Source organism: Enhydra lutris, unplaced genomic scaffold (assembly GCF_002288905.1).
Source record: "Enhydra lutris kenyoni isolate GAN:26980312 unplaced genomic scaffold, ASM228890v2 scaffoldscaffold9, whole genome shotgun sequence".
Lineage (NCBI taxonomy): Eukaryota > Metazoa > Chordata > Mammalia > Carnivora > Mustelidae > Enhydra > Enhydra lutris.
This window is the reverse complement of record NW_019154093.1, coordinates 8,831,676-8,853,707: the sequence shown is the minus strand read 5'-3', so window position 1 is coordinate 8,853,707 and position 22,032 is coordinate 8,831,676. Positions and strand designations below refer to the sequence as shown.

General features: G+C 50.2%; 1 protein-coding gene across 1 annotated transcript in view; it reads left to right on the top strand.

Annotated features, from left to right (window-relative positions):
- Positions 1-2,741: 2,741 nt before the first annotated feature.
- Positions 2,742-22,032, top strand: part of LOC111143493 (EPH receptor A10) — a 37,461-nt gene continuing 18,170 nt past the window's right edge. The window contains exons 1-5 of the mRNA XM_022497294.1: positions 2,742-2,847; positions 4,776-4,840; positions 5,570-6,248; positions 12,275-12,430; positions 12,988-13,338. Of these exons, the coding sequence (XP_022353002.1) occupies positions 2,742-2,847; positions 4,776-4,840; positions 5,570-6,248; positions 12,275-12,430; positions 12,988-13,338 (1,357 nt within the window). The remainder of the gene's footprint in view (positions 2,848-4,775; positions 4,841-5,569; positions 6,249-12,274; positions 12,431-12,987; positions 13,339-22,032) is intronic.

Sequence of the window (22,032 nt, the reverse complement as noted above, 5' to 3'; positions counted from 1 at the left end):
GAGGCTCACATGGTTGGATCTGGGTTATAGTCTGGAGCAACACGCAGCAAGCCCTGGACTGAGGATTGGAGCAGGGCAGCAGACAGGTCCCAAGTCCGGTTGAAAATGGAGAGTCCAGACTTTAGTTCGGTACCATGGACAGAAAATTTAAAAGGCTGAAGTTGGCCACTGTCTCACAGTTCAGCGCCACGCCAGAACACTACCCCCACCTGACTTCCGACCTCACTATTCCAGGAAAGGATCTAACTTAGCTCTTGGTGGACTGGACCCCAGGACTTAAAGTTAGTAGTAAACCATGGCTTAGTTTCCTTCTAAGGCCCTTTTGAATATCTTCACATAGGTGTTTATTCCACCGTCACCTGGTAGAGAGTCTGCCTTGGAGTATCTCTTAAAGTTTTGCTGGTTTGCATACCTCCTCGTACACTGAGGCTTCTCCGTTCTGGTTTTATTATAAATGAATTGCTCAAAGGAAGAAATAAAAGTATTGTTTCAATTCTTCTTTTCCTCTTCTTTCCCACATTGCTGGGCTCTCGATGTGGCAAATTCCCCAAGGCGTAAGGAGCTTGCATGTATGTGTGGTGGAGATGGTGGTGGTGGTGGGGAACCAGACTCCTGACAGCCAGAGGTTTGTTGGGACATTCTATATGGCTTTCCCCAGATAATTTCCCCCATGTGCTTGGCTCCTGGAAGATCCTTTCGAGGCTCACGAGGAGTCTGCATTTTGTATTAGCACATACAGGTCAGAAGCTCCGGGTAAGAAGCCATGACTAGTGCCTTAAGACTGCATAGGGGATGGGGCCTTGTTTTGAAGAAAAGGGTGATGGGTAGTGGAGTGAGGACTCATTTTGAAATGAAAGGAGTCCTGGGTCTCTAAGCAGCTTCTAAAAATACCAACTCCCAACGCTGGGGGTAGAGGGGGAGGGGAAAACCAACCGTGAGAAGAATGAAGATGGAAAGAGGTGGGGGTGTGAGAGCCCTTCTTCAGGTAGATCTGATTTCAAAGACCCCGCCTGCATCCAAGAACCTGCTGGACGCCACACCTCCCTCTGCTTCCTCAGCCGGCTTGGGTCTGGTGCGGTTTCCGAGCCCCAGCCTCTCCTGATAACCTTTCTTTCTACCTACAAAGGAGTCCAACGCCTCCCAGCCACTCCTACTGGGGCTGTCCAGTAAGTATGTCTGTGAGTGAACAAGCTTTCGTATATACATACTAGATGCGCGTGTGTAGGCACACACACACACACACACAAACACACACACACAGAAATGACACACGAAAGCGGCTTGTAAGTGAGCAGAATTCCACGATGCCACGAATTTTCATAATTCTCCGTGCTCAAGGAGGTATGGACTGTGGCAGAGACAGAGATTCACCCAGATATTTTCAGCACAGAGCATGGCACTCAGGGAGTCTTTGTTGGGAGGGTAGGGAACACACATATACAAAACGCACAGTCAAGCCACGCAGGTCATGGAGACACAGGACTCAATGATTTTCAAGGGTTCTCCAGGTACTTTAGCTTCCAAAAGCAGAGGGGCTGGGTCCCCCAAGAAAAGAGCACTGAAAAGCTACAGGGTGGGTGGAGCTTTGTCTGCTCAAGTTCACCCCAGATGGTGGCGCTCAATAGCCGCCTCCCTCGTCCTGGAGGGCTTCAGCCCTTCCCACCACCAACGCCTTAAACCCTCAGCTTGCACATAAATGACCTTCACTAGATAGAGGTCGTGTTCCACGTTTCCTTGCAGCTTCTCCAGCGCTGGTTGAACTCTGTGAGGCTTGGTCCGCCTGCCTCGCAGGCGCCTCGGAATCTTGGCCACTGAGCTCTTCACCAGTACCCTGGGATGGGCGGAGAGGGATTGTCAAAGGGGGGCGGGCACTCCAGGCTCTGAGCAGACCCGGGAAATGGGTAGTTGGGCAGAGTGCTGCCTGTGTGCTGGCAGCAAGAGCAAGAACCCGAGGAACCAAACGTTCATGCAAAATCTACCACCAACCCCATCCAAGCGTCCACATGTTTTCCCAACCTTGGTCTGCTGGTAGGGTGGGACTCCGTCTCCCACTTTGCTCTCCTTTCTCGAGTAGCTCCCAGGGTCGGGCTTGGCCCCTTCCTGCAGCCGGTGTGTGTGTGTGTGTGTGTGTGTGTGTGTGGAGGGAGGGGAGAGAAGGGGGCGGGACCGAGCCAGGAGACGCCAGGAGCCGCAGACATAGGAAGAAGCCAAGAGCTGGGAGATTGAGGAACTCCCCTGGGCTTGGGGTCAGGACATCAGGCTTGAAAATCCCTTGCAAGTCCTGGGAACAAGGGAGCTTCAAGGCTAGCTCAGAGGCTGCAAGTGTCGCTGCCTCCCCGAGGTTCACCCGTCCTTAAGCCACGCCCATATTGTCTACTTCTCGGGAATGAGAGGCTAAGGTTTCGCGCTCTGGGCCATCGCCGCGGGCTCATCTTCCTCCCCAGGAGCCAGGCTAGCGCTCAGCGCTGCCCCACCCCCACGTTTGGAGACTGGCGGGACCCCTTCCTTCCCCCTTCCATTTAGCTGTTCCGCCCCAGGCCTATGAAACTCCACCCCTCTACCTTCTGCTGGGGAGGATTGGTGGACCTCCCGCGGCGGTGCCTGGTGATTGGTCCCCGTGGATGATGGTAACCAGCGAGATCCCGCCCCCAGAAGGCGCTAGGGTCTGGGGGCACTGCTCAGCGGTGATGGGGCTGGCGCGGTTTGAGCCGCCGCCGCACTGACAGCTCGGTCTGCGGACCATGGAGACCGGCGCCGGCCCATATCCGCTGCGCCTGTTCGTCTGCCTGATGCCGCTCTGTCTGGCGTTGCTTTTGGGACCAGGGAGGCCCGGGACCGCTGAGGAAGGTGAGGAGAGTGGTGGCTGTTCTTGGAGCTTGGGATGCCAGAAGATAAGGGGCTGGAGAACTGGGGTTCTGAGGAAAGGAGTCGTATAGAGAGACTGGAGTCTGTATTGGGATTTGAAGCAAGCGGGCAGCAGGAAGCAAAGAACTAAAGAGACAGAGAAAACGGTAGCTAAGCAATGGGAAAGAGAGGGGTATTGAGGAGATCGGGCTAGAGACCTGGGAGGCCAGGGAATAAAGAGCCCAGGAACCGTGGGAGCCAGAAGCGGCGGTTCCGGGGCCGGTGAGACGGACAGGCTGAGCGATTGGAGGTGGGAGGTGTGGGGGCGGGGAGATGAGAGCAGAGGAGACAGGGAGATGTGGAGGTGAGATCGAAGTACGGGACGACGGTATGGAGCCCGAATAGCGAGGCAGGAGGTGGGGCGCTCTGATCCGGAAGGGGTGGCTGGGGCCGAGAGCAACCCGACTTGCTGGCGAGGGAACTGTCCGCAGTGCTGAATTTGGAGCAGTGACTACCCGACGCGGTCCGCGTTGCTGGGCTTGGGGTTGCCTGCGGTACCAGAGCCCGCGTCTTGCCTCTGATTCTGGATTTGGGGGAGCTGCACACTGAACTGAATCCAGAGGCGTCATATCCAGGTGCAGAATCCTGAGGAGCTGGAATTTGAAGCGCTGATCAGGGGGTTGGGGAACCGGATCTCTGAGGCTTTCCACTATGCAATTCCGATGTGCTGTCAGTTATACCCAAATCGGGAGAGCTGTCGGTGGTCCTGCTTACAGACTCCGATGCCTCTGAAGCCAACCCTCTTAGAGACCCTCTCCTTGGAGCCCCGCCCCCTTGTTTAAGCTCCAGCTTTGTAATCTTCCAAGACTTCAGGATAGCCTGGTTTCCTGCCTCTGAGCTGTTGTTGTGCCGTCCAGACCAGTGCTTCTTTGGGACTGACACTGATAGCAGAGGAGAGAAGAGATTTTTATTTCTCCTGCTACTGGAAGAGTCTCTCCACTCATTTCCCCCAGAGCCCCTGGGAGTCAAACTAAGAAGGTTCAAGCCTGTTCCATCTTTGGTGACTTCAGATCTCAGAAGAGCCCCTGAATATGAGTGAATTCAGGATGTATGCAGAAATCCTTTAATATACTCACCTTCTCCCTCTTCTTGGCACTCTAGTTGTAATTTAGGGAGCCTAGGAAGGCAGGAAGATGGCTCACTGACAACACCACCTCCATCTTAGAGACAATCTTAGAGTACTTCCATGAACTTTGTGGCAGGCTGAATAATGACTCTCCAAATATGTCCACACCCTAATCCCCAGAACCTGTGAATGTTATTCCAAAAGGCAAAAGACTTTGCAGATATGGGTAGGGATCCTGAGATGAAGAGGTTATCCTGGATTATTTGGATAGCCCTGAGGTAATCACAATGGTCCTTAGAAGAGGATGCAGGAGGAGTCAGACCCAAAGGAGAAGGCAATTTGATCACTAAAGGAGATTAGAGAGATGCAGTTTGAAGATGGAGGAAGGGACCACAAGCCAAAGAATCTAGGGGGCTGAAAAATTTTAGTGGAAATGGATTTTCCCCTCCGAACCTACAGATGGAGCCAGTCCTGCTGACACCCCGACTTTAGGCCAGTGAAGCTGATTTCCAACCTCTGACCTCCAGAACTGTAAAAGAATAAGTTACTGTTATTTGAAGCCACTGAGTCTGTGACAATTTGTTACAGCAGCTACAGGAAACTAATACAGGTTCCTTCCCCAATAGTCATGGCTACATCTTCCTGGATTTGAGCTAACTCACATCCCACCCCTTCATGGGAAGATAAGGAATAGGAAAAATTTGTCTCTGTCCCCTCAGCAAATTTACAGTGAACTCACAAAAGGGTCCCTCCCACCTTCCTGACCTTCTGGTTTTCTGACCTCTCTGTTCTTCCTTCTCCATAGTTATCCTCCTGGATTCCAAAGCTTCCCAGGCTGAGCTGGGCTGGACTGCACTGCCAAGTAATGGGGTAAGTGTAAACTTTCTCTCCCTGTGCCAGGAATCTTCTGGTGGTCTGGGACTCAAATCCTTTGGTTCTTTGTGGTTACAGCAGCACAAAATGCTCCTCAGAGCATGTGGTCTTCAGCAGCACTGGCTTCATGCCAGAGTGGCCTATTAGGAAACATTGTTCTTAGTCAGTCCAAGAAGAAAAGAAAAGGAAAAAATATATAGCAAGGGGTAAACTACCAGTCTGTAGCAACATAAATGTGTCATCTAGATGATCCAATGCTGGACAATACCTTGCATGTAGTAGACCCTCTAAGCAGTGTTGTTGATTGATGGATTGACAGAACAAGCAAGATTTAAAATCCTAAAGGAAGGTTAGAAACTAGGCGTGGGGGTTGGGAGATGTGGCTCTGTGACTGCAGCCTGGTCACTGAATGGGCACCTGGTGGAGAGCCAGGAGACTTCAGGCACCATTCCCAACTTTGGGGCTAACTCACGTTCATATCCAGTCAAATCACTCTCTCTCACTCTCTGGAGCCTCAGTTTCCCCACATATAAAATTATAGATTGTGCTTCGTTGTCTCCAACGTCTCTCCCAGCTCTGCATCTTATAATTTCAGGGGCCTGAGGTGGAGGGAGGGAGAATGAGGGATGATGGGGAAGGGGGTTTTCAGCTTTCGTCACTGCCAGGACTCGACCTCCTGGGGGCGCCTTGTCTCTGAGCTTCCCGCATCTTTGTTCTCCTCCCCAGTGGGAGGAGATCAGCGGCGTGGACGAGCATGACCGTCCCATCCGCACATATCAGGTGTGCAACGTGCTGGAGCCCAACCAGGACAACTGGTTGCAAACTGGCTGGATCAGCCGTGGCCGCGGGCAGCGCATCTTCGTGGAGCTGCAGTTCACGCTGCGCGACTGCAGCAGCATCCCGGGCGCCGCCGGCACCTGCAAGGAGACTTTCAACGTCTACTACCTGGAAACAGAGGCTGACCTGGGTCGCGGGCGTCTCCGAGCAGGTGGCAGCCGGCCCCGCAAGATCGATACAATCGCGGCGGATGAGAGCTTCACGCAGGGCGACCTGGGCGAGCGCAAGATGAAGCTGAACACAGAAGTGCGAGAGATCGGTCCGCTCAGCCGGCGGGGTTTCCACCTGGCCTTTCAGGACGTGGGCGCATGCGTGGCGCTGGTCTCCGTGCGCGTCTACTACAATCAGTGCCGCGCCACGGTGCGGGGCCTGGCAGCGTTCCCGGCCACCGCGGCCGAGAGCGCCTTCTCCACGCTGGTGGAGGTGACGGGAACGTGCGTGGCGCACTCAGAAGGGGAGCCCGGCCGCCCCCCGCGCATGCACTGTGGCGCTGATGGTGAGTGGCTGGTGCCCGTGGGCCGCTGCAGCTGCAGTGCGGGATTCCAGGAACGTGGTGACATCTGTGAAGGTATTCAGCGGACGAGGGGATGTGGCGTGGGAATGTAGCGAGCGCGCAGGTGGCGACAGGGAGAGAGTGTGCGCTGGCTGAAAGAGGCAGGAGGGGGAGTGGAAAAGCTGTGGGCTATGAAGCCCAGAGTCCTGGTCTTCTGTGGAGCTTTCCAGTGAGTCCAGCCAGGACCGTTGAATGAAGGTACTAGGAAGTAAATTTGACTCTATATGGGGGGGCATTAGGGGCGTGCGTTTCAGGCACTATGATCAGCACCTCACAAAGGACGTCTCATTTATTCCCGACAATAAAGTAAGTCGCCAGTATCCCTGTTTTGCAGATGGGGAAACGGAAGCTCAGAAAATTATTAACACCTCATTTGCAAAGTTAGTAAATGGGGAATCAGAATTTGAATCCAGATTTGCCCAACTGTCAAGTTCCTTCTATTATACCATACTGCCTCCCTTAGGCATAGGGAAGAAGGATACAGCAACCCACCTCTACTAGCTGACGCATTGATTACATTATAGAGTGAGGTCCCGTTCCCTGACCATATGCACATTGGAGGCTGGCAGTGGGATTCTTGAGCTGGAGAGAGAGAAAGAGGTCAGCAGTTTGCACTAGATGACCACTAAGATCCCACCCAACTCTCTGAACTATGAGTCACTGTGCCCCCTGAGGGAGACCCTGGTCATGTGCAGGTTTGGTTGGGTTCTCAGGTCTGTAGGGCACCAGGACCAGACCTCTCCTTTTCTCGCTGATCTCTGGCTCTGAGGACTGAGGGTAAGGATGGAGTATGGATGCTTGCCCTTAATGTAAAAAGAGCAAGGGATGCTTCTTCTAAGCTACATCCCTTTGTGGATGGCAGGACAACAGAAATGAGTCAGGTATAATTTCAACTCTTCAGCAGCTCTACAGATGAAAATGTAAAAATTGAAAAATCACAACAAGGTATTACGTGATCTAACAGAGGGATTAATACAGTGGTGGGAAGACAGAGAAAGAAATGACTAAAGGTCCTCTGTCCTTTGTTCAATCGTCCATTCATTTTGACCTGAGAACTTACCAAATGCATTTAGGAGGGCTTATTTTATTTAGATGTTGTCACCATCTCTTTCCTCAGGGAGAACTTGTGGATTAGTAAGGGACTTGGAGGCATGAACCTTCCTGAGCTCTCTAATTAGGGTTAGGATCCACTTCTGCTCTCCAGCATCCATTGCAACCTCTATTTCTTGCTTTTTTTTTTTTTTAATTGAAGTGTAGTTGATGGCAACCTCTATTTCTGCACTCACCCCATGGTACACAGTGATCTACTTATGTGTGTTTCCACCACTGGACTAGGAACTGACCTCAGGCAATGACTGAATCAGTCTCGCCAGCCTCAGAGTCCATAACAGGATATGGTAGGTGCACAGTGAAAAAGTATTGGGTGAAGGAGTGGTTACCATAGAGTGTGACACATATGAACAGAGTTGAGGAAGTCTAGAGAAGGGAGAAGCCAATTCTAAGTGTGGAGAAGGCCTTTCTTCCAGGCAGCTAGAAGCATTCTCAATTAAGAGATTGTCTGCAGAAACATGGAGGCAAGAGAGAATGTAGCATGATTGGGGCTAGGAGCAAAGGGCCTTTGGGGGTGTGAGGGGTGATAGGGCTGGAGAGGGGCAGGAATAGATCATGAAGGGCCTTGAACGTTAGAATAAAGAGCTTAGACTTTATGCCGTAGACCAATGTGGAGGATTTAAAGCAGGAATCTGACATGTTCAGATTTATATTTCAAAAGATCACTTGAGTTGCAATTACAAAGAAATGATTGGGGGAAGGAAGGATTAAAGACTAGAAAAAGATAGTACAGTAGTCCAGGAGAAAGAGCACAAGGTCTGAACTGAGGCAGAGATCACTGAGACATGAGGATGGGTGGGAAAATGAGACGCATCCACAGCCCCTGGTGACCACGTGATGAGGGAGGAGAGAAGAGTCCTTTTTGATCTGTATGCTTCTAGAGGACTGAGTGGACAGAGGATCACTCACTGGGGTAGAGAACACGGGACACTGATGGACACTGAATTTATGATGTCTGTGGTGCGTTCAAGGGGAGGTAGCTAGAAAGTGAGTCTGGACCTCAGCAACAGAAATATAGGTACCACTAGAAGCCGTGGGTGTGGCTGGGACTGACCAAGGTGAGGTAGGAAGCAGGAGGGCCAGTGATGGAGTCTCACACAACAGCAGTACGTAAGGGCGCGTAGAAGAATGGAAGCCCATAAAAAAGGACGTTGAGGGAGAATCAGAGGTTGGAGGAGATCCAGGAAAGTATGATCTCATGGCAGCCCCGGGCATATGGAGGGGTCCAGGAAGGAACAGCTTATAGTGTGAGTCAGCACTCAGGTAAGGCGAGCTTTGGACAGTGTCTGCTTGGTGGCCCAGGCAAGAGCAATGGAGAGAGAGAGAGAGAGTAATGGAGAGACAGACAGACAGACAGACCAGGCTCAGTAGGTTGGGGGATGGAGGAAGATGTGGAGTGAGAGTCAGGGAATGTGCAAAACTCCTGGAAGGCTGGATTTGAAAGGCGAGGAGAGGGGGTGGTATCTTAAAGAGGAAACCGGATTGAGAGAAGATTTTGGCTGTAGATAGGAGCCTTGTTTATCTGCTGAGGAAGGAGCCCGTGGGGTACCAAGTGGGGTGTGGTGGGAGCAGCCTGCCCTGGGGGGATGTATTTTATTACTGACATGGTTTAGAATTGCTGATGCTAGCTGCTAATAAAGATCAGGCCATGTTTTAGTCAGCTTTATTGTTTTTTTAAAAAATATATTTCTATTTATTTATTTGAGAGAGAGAATGTACTCATGGGGGAGAGGGGATGGGGAAGAGGGAAAAGCAGACTCCCGCTGAGCAGGGAGCCCAATGCAGGGCTTGATCCCAGGACCCTGGAATCATGACCTGAGCTGCAGGCAAACGCTTAACCGGCTGAGCCACGCAGGCGTCCCAGTTTTATTGTTTTTTAATACTCTGTAGATAATACCCTCACTGTCTGCATCCGAAATGGACCAGTCTTACTGCAGCACTCCCTTGTGATGTAAGAATTAGGAGCCGTAAGACTGATGGGATATAGTCTGGGAGGCGAAGAAGGGGCAGGACCCAGAGTGGAGGAGGGGAGGCTGGAGGCCTTCAAAGGGAGGTGGCCCATCCCTTCGTGTAGGCCTGGAAGGAAGGAGGAGAAGGAAGGTGGGTGTAGATGGAAGTTTGTGAGTTTGATGGCCAGACCTTGAGAGAATTCCCAGCTGACAGTCTCTCTTCTCCCTGTGAGGTGGGAGGAGGGCATCTGGGCCAGCGGGCAGTAGGATCCTGGTCTGTTTTATGCAGTCTATCTCCAGGGACTTGCTCCAGAGCACCTGGCTCATAGTAGGTGCTTAAAAAAAAAAAAATCATCCGATGAATGGATCAGGGTCTGGAGGAGAGGGTTTGGATACATATTGAGGGCAATCATGCAGTCATACACACACACACACTCAGAAACCCAGTCCCACTTCTGACTTAAGCTGAGACTAGACAAAAGTCACTTAAAATGGCATCGGCTCTGCCTTGAGGAATAGGGAACTGCAGAGAATGCTGGGGAGTGCTTCACAAGGGAGGTATTATTATTTTGAGCTGGGGTCTGGAGAAACATAAGAGTTTGCCAGGAGAGAAGGGGTTGAGGCGCCTGGGTGGCTCAGTCGTTAAGCGTTAAGGTCTGCCTTTGCCTCAGGTCATGATCCCAGGGTCTTGGGATAGAGGCCATGTTGGGCTCCCTGCTCAGCAGGAAGCCTGCTTCTCCCTCTCCCACTTCCCCCTGCTTGTGTTCCCTCTCTTGCTGTGTCTCTCTCTGTCAACTAAATAAATAAAATCTTAAAAAAAAGATAAAAATAATGTAAAAATTTGTAAAAAGAAAAAAAGAAAGAAAGAAAGGAGAGGAATGTAAAACCTTATAGGACAAGAGTCAGAAGTGTAAAAAGAAGAGTTTAGTGTGGCATGGGTGGGGGGGTTGGTACTGGGGAGTTGACCCAAGCAGACACGCTCTCTAAGTCTCCACAGGGCACACAGATGCCCTTTGATGGGGTGGCATGAGGGGGGATTCCAGACAGAGGGGCCAATTTGGACTCAGCACAAGGAAGCCCTTTCTCACTGCCAGTGCCATTCAGCAGGGGCACAGAAGAAGGTGGGCTCCCCATTTCTAAGCAAAGATTGTGGCTCCTGCTAGGAAAGCTGCTGGAGGACCTGGTCAGGGGAGTGGAGCTAGGTGATCTCTGACACTTGATTCTGACCTTAAGGAAGAGAGGATGGGGCCAGCAGTCTGGAGGCTTTGTGAGCCTGCCCCTCAAAGCGAACCTCCTCTATGCAGAGCCTGTCAAAGTAGAGATAACCACTGCTGTCTCTGCTGTGACACACATCTCCAGGACCCCAAGTGTCCACCAACACATGGAGAAAAGGAGCCTCTGGTCCTTTTTTCCTACCGCTGTGAGACCCTGCAAACAGATCCCTGCTCTGACTTCACAGAGGAGGCTGGCAGGCCGTGGTTTTTACCCCCACCTGGCTGATGGTTTCTTGAGGCCAGAGAGGCATAGGGAGTGGCAGAGCCAACACGGGAACCCAGGCCACCTGTGTCCCATCGGGGGCTGCTGCCACCCTCCAGACCACAATGTTAGTGAGTCCTTGCTCTGTTCTGAAGGCAGATAGTTCCAAAGCCCCTGGGGCTTCAGAAACCCTGCCCAAAGCTCTGCTACCCAAGCAAGACCAAGCCTCCCCAGCCTAAAGGCTTCCAGATCATGGAGACCCCCAGCCCACTCCCCTCTTCCTCACACAGCCCGAACATTCTTCCTGAGGGCTCCTATGCATCCCTTCTACTGTACCATGTCTTCTTGGGGCTTCTTGGGGCCAGCCTTCCAGAACCAGCTGAACTAGAAAGAAGGCCAGGCGGGTGGGGGCAGGGATCAAGGTGAGAATCACTGGGACTCCCAGAGGAGGGCCCGGAGCCACTGCCTCCCTCCCGCCTGGCCCAGCTGGTGAGCAAAGTTTTCAAGTGGGCGTTAAGCAATTTCCACTTCAGGCCTGTGATGGAGGAACAGTAATTACTACCATGGTTGTGAGCGTGTTGTCTGTGCTGGGCTAAGCGGCTTACACTTCATCTCAGCGAATCCCCCATCAACCTTGTTGAGGTGGGTATTCTACGCAAGGCTCAGAGAGGTCAAGAGATCTGCCCGAGGCCACCAGCAACTAAGGGGTAAAGCCCAGCTGCAAACCCAGGTTGTCCAGATACAAAAGCCTGTGCTCTCAACAGCCTGTGTCCTGGATGAGGCCAGAGAAGCAGAGAAGTGAGAGAAGCAAAGTCATTGAGGAGGGTGTCAAGACTAGAACTGGGGAAACTTCACCCTCCTCCCTCTACTCCCCTCCATCTGTCTGGCTCCACTTCTAAACTGCAACCAAGTGTGTCAGTTGAGGATCTGTGATGATGAACCCAAATGGTAGTGGTGGGAAGTTGGGCTCCGACAACAATGTGAGTGCGCGTGCATGAGCATAACGAGAAGTCTGTGGGTGTCTGTCCCTGGGGAGCTGTGACACACCCCTCGGAGGCACCTGTCTTCTGGCCTCACATCAAGACCGGAAGAGTCTGGCTTATTTTCTTTCCCCAGTGGGCATTAGGGTAGGATGGTGTCTGCTTGGGTTGGAATCCCACCATTTACCAGCTGTGGGACATTGGCCAAGCTACTGAACCTCTCTGAGCCTTAATTTCCTCATTTTAAAAATGAGGATAAAATACATGCCTCACAGGCTGTTGTGAGGGTTCAGTGAACTACTGAAAGTAAAATAGTGTTGAGCACACAGTAAGCACTTATTAAGGGTCAGGTAGTACTGGGCGGTTGGGTCCGGAGCTGCTACCGCTTGGGGCAGTGCTGGAAGAGGGGAGACCCCCTTTCTCCGCACAGTTCCGGGCCCTAAACTCACCCTAATGGGGCAGGCAGGACAGTGGGGGAGGGAGGAGCTGTGGAGGACACCCCTCCTCACGTGGCTTTGCCCCGCAGCCTGTCCCCCAGGGTTTTACAAGTTGTCCTCGCGCCGGCTGCTCTGTTCCCCGTGCCCAGAGCACAGCTGGGCCCTGGAAAACGCCTCCACCTTCTGCGTGTGCCAGGACAGCTACGCCCGCTCGCCCACCGACCCGCCCTCGGCCTCCTGCACCCGTGAGTGCCCCCCTCCAAAGCGTTCAGGGGGGACGGTGGGGGGCGGATCAGGAAAGGCCTGGTGGAGGGGTTGCCAAGGGCAGGGGGCTGGCACTGGAGAGCTTGGGGAGCCTGGGGACCAGCGACTCAGACGGCGGGGTGGAGGGAGGGGACCCTGGGATGGGGATGGGGCCGGGGCCTGGGATTGGAAGAACCAGGAAGAGGGTCCCGAGACCGAGGTCAGGCTTCTTGGCTGGTCCTGGAGTGGACTGCCCCTCGTCCCCGCCCCCCCTCCCGCCGTCACCTCACCCTGCGCCCCAACCAGGAGGGGGACTCCCTACCCGCACACTCTGTTCCGTCGTGCATCCTCATCCCCTTCCCCTCGCTACCCTCCTCCGCGCGCTGGCCCCCACGGCCCCCTTCCCTGTCCCTCCCGCCTCACTGGCCCCACACCACCCGGTCCCTCCTCCCCACTCCCCCCGCGTCTCCTCCTGCCCCTCCCCCTTCACAACCCCCCGCCCCGCCTCCCCCCGCTCGCCCCGCTGACAGCTCCCCCTGCCCCCCTCCCGTCCCCCCAGGGCCGCCGTCGGCGCCGCGGGACCTGCAGTACAGCCTGAGCCGCTCGCCGCTGGCGCTGAGGCTGCGCTGGCTGCCGCCGGCCGACTCGGGCGGCCGCTCGGACGTCACGTACTCGCTGCTGTGCCTGCGCTGCGGCCGCGAGGGCCCGGGAGGCGCGTGCGAGCCGTGCGGGCCGCGGGTGGCCTTCGTGCCGCGCCAGGCCGGGCTGCGGGAGCGCGCCGCCACGCTGCTCCACCTGCGGCCCGGGGCGCGCTACACCGTGCGCGTGGCGGCGCTCAACGGCGTGTCGGGCCCTGCTGCCGCCGCGGGAGCCACCTACGCGCAGGTCACCGTGTCCACGGGGCCCGGGGGTAAGGCCGCCCTCCCGCCCCGCAGCCTCCCGGCACCGGCCGCCCTCGCCCTCCGGGCTTAGAACGCGCACCCCGCGTCTGTCCAGGAGGCGAGGTCCCCCGCCAACCTCCCGGACCGCGGGGACCCCAGCCGACTGCCGGCCCTTCCGGGAGACCCCGGCGGGGGTGGGGAAGGGAAGGGACTGAGGACGCGGTGACTCGAGCGGTGGCGGGCGCCTCGGGGGAGGGTGTGCGAGAACTCGCTGACGCCCCGGCTCGCGACCTGGCAGAGAGCCCGGCACCACGCCCCGCTCGCAGCCGTCCTGCCTCTCCTCTCCCAGGGCAACCAGGCGGACAGCCCTGCAATCTTTGCCCGCCCTTTACAAAAATTTCAGCAGGAAAAGCAGAATCGTCCCTCCTCTTGTCCTGTCTCAGAAAAAGGGGTTCTGTCGTGTGTCCCCCAGCCTCCATCCCTGCCGCATCGGTCACCCTCTTCCCTGGTCTTGGCAGAGAGCAAGGAGACACAGCAGGGTCAGACTAGGGACGCCAGAAGTCACTGGCCAACCCGTAGCAGTCACGTTTCTGAGTCTGGGATAGAGATGAGGAAATAAAGACCTACACTCCTTTCGTGCTACACCTTCCCCTTTACAGAAACTGACTTTTCATTTGTCTTTAATCCCAGCTGGGGTACAACACCTTCAAGTAATCCTTCAAGTATCCTTTGCAAGAAAGATAAGTGAGTGGTAGGGTTTCCGGGTCTTTTCCTGTCTGAGACCCGATTGGTTTGTACTTCCCTGTCTTCTCTGGTAGCTGTGTTGCAGAAAGGTCTGAGGCCAGGATAACTTTTATCCTTGTGTAAGTAGCTTGGGCGTGTGTATTTGTAGAATTCTGTCACCTACTAGTGAAAATAAAATTTAACCACTATTGATCTCTTTTCATGGAGTTTGGCTGGTACCTAGCAAAACGTTTGATCTGCACAGTTTTTTATTCCTGGAAAAGAACTTTTTTTTTTCTGTTATTGCTTTGACTAGAATTTCTGATAGCTCCAATATCTCTCTAAGAATCTCTCTAAGCCTTAGGTTGTACATCTATTTTCTGATTCTCAAATCTTGTCACACCCTTTATCATTTTTAGCTCTTAATCCATTTTCTCTGCCTTTTGGGAGAGATTTCCAATTTGTCTGGTTTTCTGGAGTAACAGTTTTGTTCTTTTTTTTTTTACTATCTCTACTGTGACTTAACATTTGCTATTGCATTTACATTAAAAAACATTCAATATAGGAAAAGAAAAAAGCACCCATAATCCTGTTACCGAGAGCTATACAACTATTAATATCTTGGAGTATATCCTTCCACATTTTTTTCCTATCTCTATATCCATATCTAGAACCATCTACTATAAAATCCCTTTCATATAATATATGTGATATGAGATTTTTATCTGGTGTTTCATATTAGCAATCCTGTTTTTGATATAGATGGATTTAAAAATTCTGTTGAGGAGATGCTGTTTCCATTTTACTAATAAAAATACTAAGCTTCCACTGATTGAGTGCTGCTCTGTGTTTGGCATTGGCCCTATGCAGTATGATTTTCTACATTCATTCATTTAAATGGAATGATAATCATCTTTCAAATAATGAAACTGAGGGCTGAGAGCCTCAGTGAATTGTCCAAGTGAATTGTCCAAAGTCACCCAGCTAGGAAGTAGAAACACTGTGCTTTATCCTTGGCCATATAATGCTTTCACTTTTTACTGAACTTTAAAAAAAAAAAATCAGGAATGGATGTTAATTTTATAAAATGCTTCTTTTTTTTTTTAAATCTTTTTTTTTTTAAGATTTTATTTATTTATTTGTCAGAGAGAGAGAGGGAGAGAGAGCAAGCACAGGCAGACAGAATGGCAGGCAGAGGCAGAGGGAGAAGCAGGCTCCCTGACGAGCAAGGAGCCCGATGTGGGACTCGATCCCAGGACGCTGGGATCATGACCTGAGCTGAAGGCAGCTGCTCAACCAACTGAGCCACCCAGGCGTCCCTATAAAATGCTTCTTAAGCATCTTTCAAGATGACCTCATGTTTTTTTCTCCTTTGACCTATTGGCATGATGAATTCTATTCATGGATTTTTCCATGTGAGCTCTTTTTGCATTCCCAGATTATACCCTACTGGATATGAGTGTATTATTCTTTTAATATTTTGCTGAATTAATTTGCTTATATTTTACTCTTTTTTTCACATACATTTACAAGAGAGATTAGTGCTTTTTAAAAAAATCGTATTCTTTGTCAAGTCTTGCTGGCTTTGGAAAAGGCATCAGGAAAAATTTCTTCTTTTTCTCTGTTCTGCAACAGTTTAAATACCGTAATTATCATTCTTTGAAGGTGTGCAAAACCACTTTCGGGGCCCTGCGCCTTCTCTGGGGAAAGCTGGATGATATTCTCAACCCTTTCCATACTTTCTGAATTAGTTTTGTTAGTTTGTGTTCTTGTAGCAAATATTTTGATGAACTTTTTCTTATTCAGTAACTTAGAAATGTACATTTTAAAACTTTCCTCAGGGGCACCTGGTTGGCTCAGTCATTAAGTGTCGGCCTTCAGCTAGGTCATGGTCCCAGGTCTTGGAATCAAACCCCACACCAGGCTCCCTGCTCTGGCGGGAAGCCTGCTTCTCCCTCTCCCACTCCCTCTGCTCGTGTTCCCTCTCTCGTGTGTCTCTTTGTCAAATAAATAAATAAAATCTTTAAAAAAAAAAAGAAAAAAAAACTTTCCTCAGTATCTGTAGCTAACTTTTCTTTTTTCTTCATGTTATATGTTTGATATTTCCTTTTCATTAATTATCCTTGTTAGAAGTTTATTTTACAGGTTATGATAAAGAATCAGGTCTTGAATTTATCAATTTCAGTGTTCTGTATTTTTGTCACTTATTTTTTGGTTTTACCTTTATTAATACTGTCTTCTTATTTTCCCAAAGTCTTTTTCTAGGTGAGTTCAGTGCTTAGTTTTGTTTTCATATTTTAAGCCTATGAATTTTCCTCTGAGTATAACTTTGGTCACATCCATATGTTTTTATACAAAAACATGATCATTTTGGGGGGGATATATTCACATACCCTTAAATTTCACCTACATTTTAAAATGTACAATTCAAAAAAATTTAAAAAAATAAAGTGTAGAATTCAGTGCCTTTTCATATATTCACATAGTTATGCAACCCACACTATTTAATTCCAGAACATTCTCATCACCCCCAAGAGAAACCTAATAGTAGTTACTCCCCATTCCTCCCACCCCCTCTAGCACCTAGTAACCGTTAATCTGCTTTCTGTCTCTATAGAATTGTCTGGTCTGGGCATCTTATATACACAGACTTATACACTATGTGGACTTTCGTGTCTGCCTTTTTTTGTTCTTCAGCATAATGTTTTCAAGGTTTGTCCATGTTGTAATGTGTATCACCACCTCATTCCCTTATATGGGTGAGTAATATTCCATTGCATACCACAATTTTGTTTATATTTTTATCAGTTTATGGGCAATTTTTCTACTTTTTGGCTATTTTGACTAATGCTGCTATGAATAGTCATGTACACAGTTTTGCAAAAACATGTTTTCAGTTTTCTTGAGTATAAACGTAGGAGTGGAATTGCTAGGTCCTATGAAGTTATAGACTGAATTGTATCTCCCCTAAATTTGTAGGCTGAAGCCCTAACCCCAGTGTGATTGTCTTTGGAGACAGGGCCTTTAAGGAAGTAAGGTTAATGAGAGCATAAGGGTGGGGCCCTAAGCCCAGAGGACTGGCGTCCTTCCAGAAAGGGAAGAGAAACCAGAACTCCCATGTTCTCCCTGTGCCTAAGTAAAAGGAAGGCCAAGACAGGACACAGCCAGAAACAGCTGTCTGTAAGTCAGGAAGAGAATCCTTACCTGAATACTAAGGGTACGAATCTGTAAACCTCTCGAGCTGGGAGTTCTAGCCTCTAGAACTGTGAAAAAAATCCATTTTTGTTGTTTGTGCCATGGAGTCTGTTGTGTCTGGTTATGGCAGCCTGAGCCGACGAAAACATTCAGTGGCTTTTCATCTTTTCAAGGAACCGATGGACTTTCCGTGGAAGGGGCGCAGTCTTCCAAAGCGGCGGCCCCACCCCACGTTCCTGCCGGGGAGGGGCACAAGGGTTCCAGTCTCTCCACCTGGCCCTCGAAACCGGTTTCTGTCTTTGTTGGTTGCAGCCATCCTCGTGGGTGTGAAGCGGTATCTCCTTGTGGTTTGGGTTTGCATCTCCTGACTAGTGACCTTGAACGTATTTTCATGTGCTGGATTTTCTTTTTGTCCTTGAGTTATGAGCTCTCTCTCTTTTTTAAAAAATCTAGGTATTCTGGATATGAGGTCTTTGCATTTTTCTGAGTTTTCTAAGGTCTTTCTAGTTTTCTAAGACTGCTGTAACCAAGTACCAAGCATCAGATGGCTTAAAACCAAAGCAATGTGTTGTCTCGCTCTCAGAAGCGGGAAGTCTGCACTCAAAGCAGCTGCGGAGACTTGAGTGCTCCGGCTGCTCTGGGGGAGGATCCCTACTTGCTTCCAGGCTCCTGGGTTTGCTGCCAGTCCCTGTTCCTCGTTGGCACGTAGATGCACGTTCCAGTCACGTGACCTCTTCTCCCTGAGTGTCTTCGTCTTGTCTCCCCTCTGTGAGGGTCTGCCTCTGTGTCCAAATTTCTCCTTTCCCAAAGGACATCAATCATAGAGGATGAGGGCCCACTTGAATGACCTCATGGGAACTTGATTACCATTGGGAAGACCCTAGTTCCAGAGGAAGTCACATTCTAGAGGGGCTGGGACTTCAACATTCTTTTTGGGGGACACAATTCAACACATAATAACCCTGACCAGATATAGGACTTAACAAAACTTTTCCTCTACTCTGTGGATTACCAGTCACTTTCTTAAAAAATTGAGATATAATTGACAAATAATATTCATGTGGGGTGCGACATCATGATTTTTTATTTGTATATGTTGTGCAATGATCACTGTAGGAAGTCTAGTTAATGTCCATCACAACACATAGTTAGACATTTTTTTTTTCTTGTGATGAGAACTTTTAGGGTCTACTCTCTTAGCAAATTCCAAAAATGCAACATGGTATTTTTTGGAAAAAGATTTTATTTAGGGGCGCCTGGGTGGCTCAGTCAGTGAAGCGTCTGCCTTCGGCTCAGGTCATGACCCCAGGGTCCTGGGACTGAGTACTGCGTCAGGCTCCCTGCTCAGCTTCCTTCTCCCTCTTCTCCCAGCTGTGCTCTCTCTCCCTATGTCAGTCTCTCTTTCTCAAATAAATAAATAAAATCCTTAAAAAAGATTGCTGCTGAGCTGGGAGCCCAACACGGGACTCTATCCCGGGACCCTGGGTTCATGACATGACCTGGGTCTCTCACCTTGAGTCGTGTCTTTTGAAGCTCCGAATTTTATGTTTTGGTGAAATCTTGGGTTGCCTGTGCCTTTGGTTTCCTATCTAAGAAACCACTACCTGGTTCACGGTCATGAAAATTTAGACCCATGGTTTTGTTCTTGTAGTGCTGTTTTGCCTGAATTTATTTTAAAGAATGTGTTTCAATTTCTGGATGATTTGCTTTTTGTTTTTGTTACTGATTTTACTGCTTAGAGAAAGAGGTTTGTACACGTTTTCCTTTTTAAAGTCACCACTGAGGTTTTCTTGGTTGTGAAAGGTAGGGTCAACATTTTAATTGCTTCATGGCTCCTTGAAGGCGATGTCTATCATTTCCATGCCGCATGCTTGCTCTCAGGGTCTCCATGAATCAAGTAAACTTACTCTTCACTTCTACTGCCTTCTTCTTGTCTACCTGATGTTCCCATCCTGCATGTGATTTGGTCAAAATTCCTTATTTTGCAGCACCTTTTCTTTTAAATATTTCGGTTTTGCTAATGCACCTGTGGTTTCCCCACAGGCCTCGCTCACCCTCTCTGCTTGTACCCACCCCCCATCTTTTTTTCTTCTCCGCCTGTTGTCCCTTCGTGGCCTTCTGCTCCCATTTTCAGGAGGCCATGTTTTCTCTCCTCTCCTTGCAGATGCCAGACAATCACTCACTTGTTTCTCCGTCACACTAAATCCCTCGGAAGAAGCTGCTCCTCCTGGAGCTTCAGAATAATTTTATTGTTCATTTATTCTGAAAGGCTTTCTTCACAAGCTCGATTTCTTGGTGTTTTCTGTTTCCTTGTTCTTGAACAAGGAGATAACTAGCGTCTGCCAAAAAAGCCCAATGTGCGACTTGTCCCCTGGGTTGATTTGTAAGGCTTTCAGGTATAAGTAACAATAAATCTCAATCCAGCTGGTGTTCACCTAAAAATGATTTCTTAAAAGATTTTATTTATTTATCGAGAGAGAGAGAGAGAGAGAACAGGGGGAGGGGCATAGGGAGAGAGAGAGAGAATCCCAGGCAGATTCTGTGCTAAGCACAGGGCCCCACACGGGGCTTGAGCTCATGACCCTGAGCCAAAATCAAGAGTTAAACACTTAAGTGACTGAGCCACCTGGGTGCCCCCTAAAAATGCTTTCTCAGCTTACCTGCGGGTGGAGGTAGAGCACGGTTACTTCAGCAGTTCTCCAGGGTCCTCAAGGACCCAGGTACCTTCTGTCTTTCTATACGCTTTCCTTATCACATTGGGCTGACTCCCTCATGGTGGCAGGTTGGATGCAGCAGCTCCGGACATCGCATCCTTACCATTCAGAGCAGAAGAAGAACTGTTTCTTCCTTGTAGTTGTCATTTAAGAGCAAGAAACCTTTCCCAGAATCCATCCTCCCTTTAGCTGATTTCTCTCGTGTTGGCCAGAACTGGATTACAAGGCCAACCCCAATCAATGGCCTAGAAAATAAGTGTGCACAGATATCTTAGAACAATCAGAATTCACCTGAGTGCCATGGGGGGAGACAGTAATACCCTGAATCAAAGGTTGGACTCCATAGGCAAGGAAGGGGGACATGGCTGTTGAATGGTTTTCCAGCAGCATCTGCCGTGCTCTTGGTCCTGCTTGGACGCTGGCCAAATTTCCTCAGTGATCTGCAGCAGGAGAGCAGGTGCCTGGGCTCGGTTTTCAGCTCCATTCTCAGGATTTATCAGGCTTTCATCTAACATATCTCGTGGGGTTGAAATGGAACCTTCTCCTACCTCTGTATCCTGGCCCTCTGATGCTTTCAACAAACGTAGTTCCAAAAACTGACATTCCTAGCCTCTTCCTATCTGTGCTGTCTGTCTGTATCTGCAGGGGGCTGTGTCTCCTCCTCAGATGCTTCCTCACTCCTCCCCTCTTGAACCCATGTCTTCTCTGTGAGCTACCATCTCCAAGTAGATTGACGCTGAGAGGCACTCCTGGGGATAGGGAAGAACACTTTTCCTCTGGAGCAACTATGCGGGAGAGTGATGGCTGTGCATTGTCCAGTTGACAAAGACCTTGCCTTTTTTTAAGGGTCAGACAGTGGGAGGAGGGATAAAAGATCTTTCAAGTTATTTTTAGGTTGGGAGGCAGGGTTACTCTGTGGGCAGCGTGACCTGGGGTCCACTACAATTGCACTTTCAATCTAGTTCCACTGCTTTTCTCCCAGGTGGAGCTATGCCCCTCCACCCGCCTCCCCCATTCTGGCAATCAGCCGTCAAGACTAGGTTATGGTGATGTTTTGGGTTTTCGACTCTGTACCTTTATGTTTGAGTTAGAATTTGGGAGAGATGGGAGGTGGGGACTGCTAGATGGTTGCCATTTAGAACTAGAAGCCATGTTCATGCACTTTTTAAAGAGTGAGTTACATACATACTGTCTCTCCTTCCTTGGCCCCTTCCCCCTGGTATGTGCTTCCCTCAGTTCCCTGCAGTCACCAAGACCCTCCACATCGTTAAAGCCAGAGGGCACTTTGAATGGCGGTCTTACCCTGTCTCTTCTCAGCATACGACACTGCCGCCTGCCACCCACAGGTTCCTCTTGTCGGTTAGCTTGCACAGCATGCGTGCTCTGTGTCGGGTATTGTCGTTCTTGTTTTTTTTTTTTTTTAAGATTTTATTTATTTACTTGAGAGAGAGAGTGAGTGAGAGCATGAGAGGTGAGAGGGGAGGAGGTCAGAGGGAGAAGCAGACTCCTTGCGGAGCTGGGAGCCAGCCCCACGCGGGACTCGATCCCAGGATTCCAGGTTCATGATCTGAGCCGAACACAGTCGCCTAACCAACTGAGCCACCCAGGCGGCCTCTGTGTCAGGTATTGTGCTAAGGTCTTCATGACTTCATAAAATTCTCACAGCCAGCCTAATGAGGTCCTCATTCTTCCTATTCTGCATGTGAGGAAACGGAGGCTCTTGCTCATGGACCAATAGCTTATGACCGGAAGAGTCAGAAGGGAACCTTCTTAAATGCTCTTTTCCCTGGGCTTCTGGGATCTTATTTGCTCCTGATTTTCCTGCTACCTTTCTGGATCCTCATTTTTGAGCTCCTCCCTCTTCCTTTATGTGCCTCTTGAATTACATGCTTGTTTCCTAAATGCTTTTCTTTCTCTTTCTCTGATGGCTCTTGGATCTCCGTCTCATTCCCAGATGACTTCTGTGAGCCCTGAAACCACCTATCCAGCTGCCTGTCCGGTATCTTCTCTTGGAAACCCCTCTGCTCAACACACCTAAAGTGAGGCCATGATCTTGCCTCCCAGTAACTTGGTGGTCCCTGCCTCAGATCA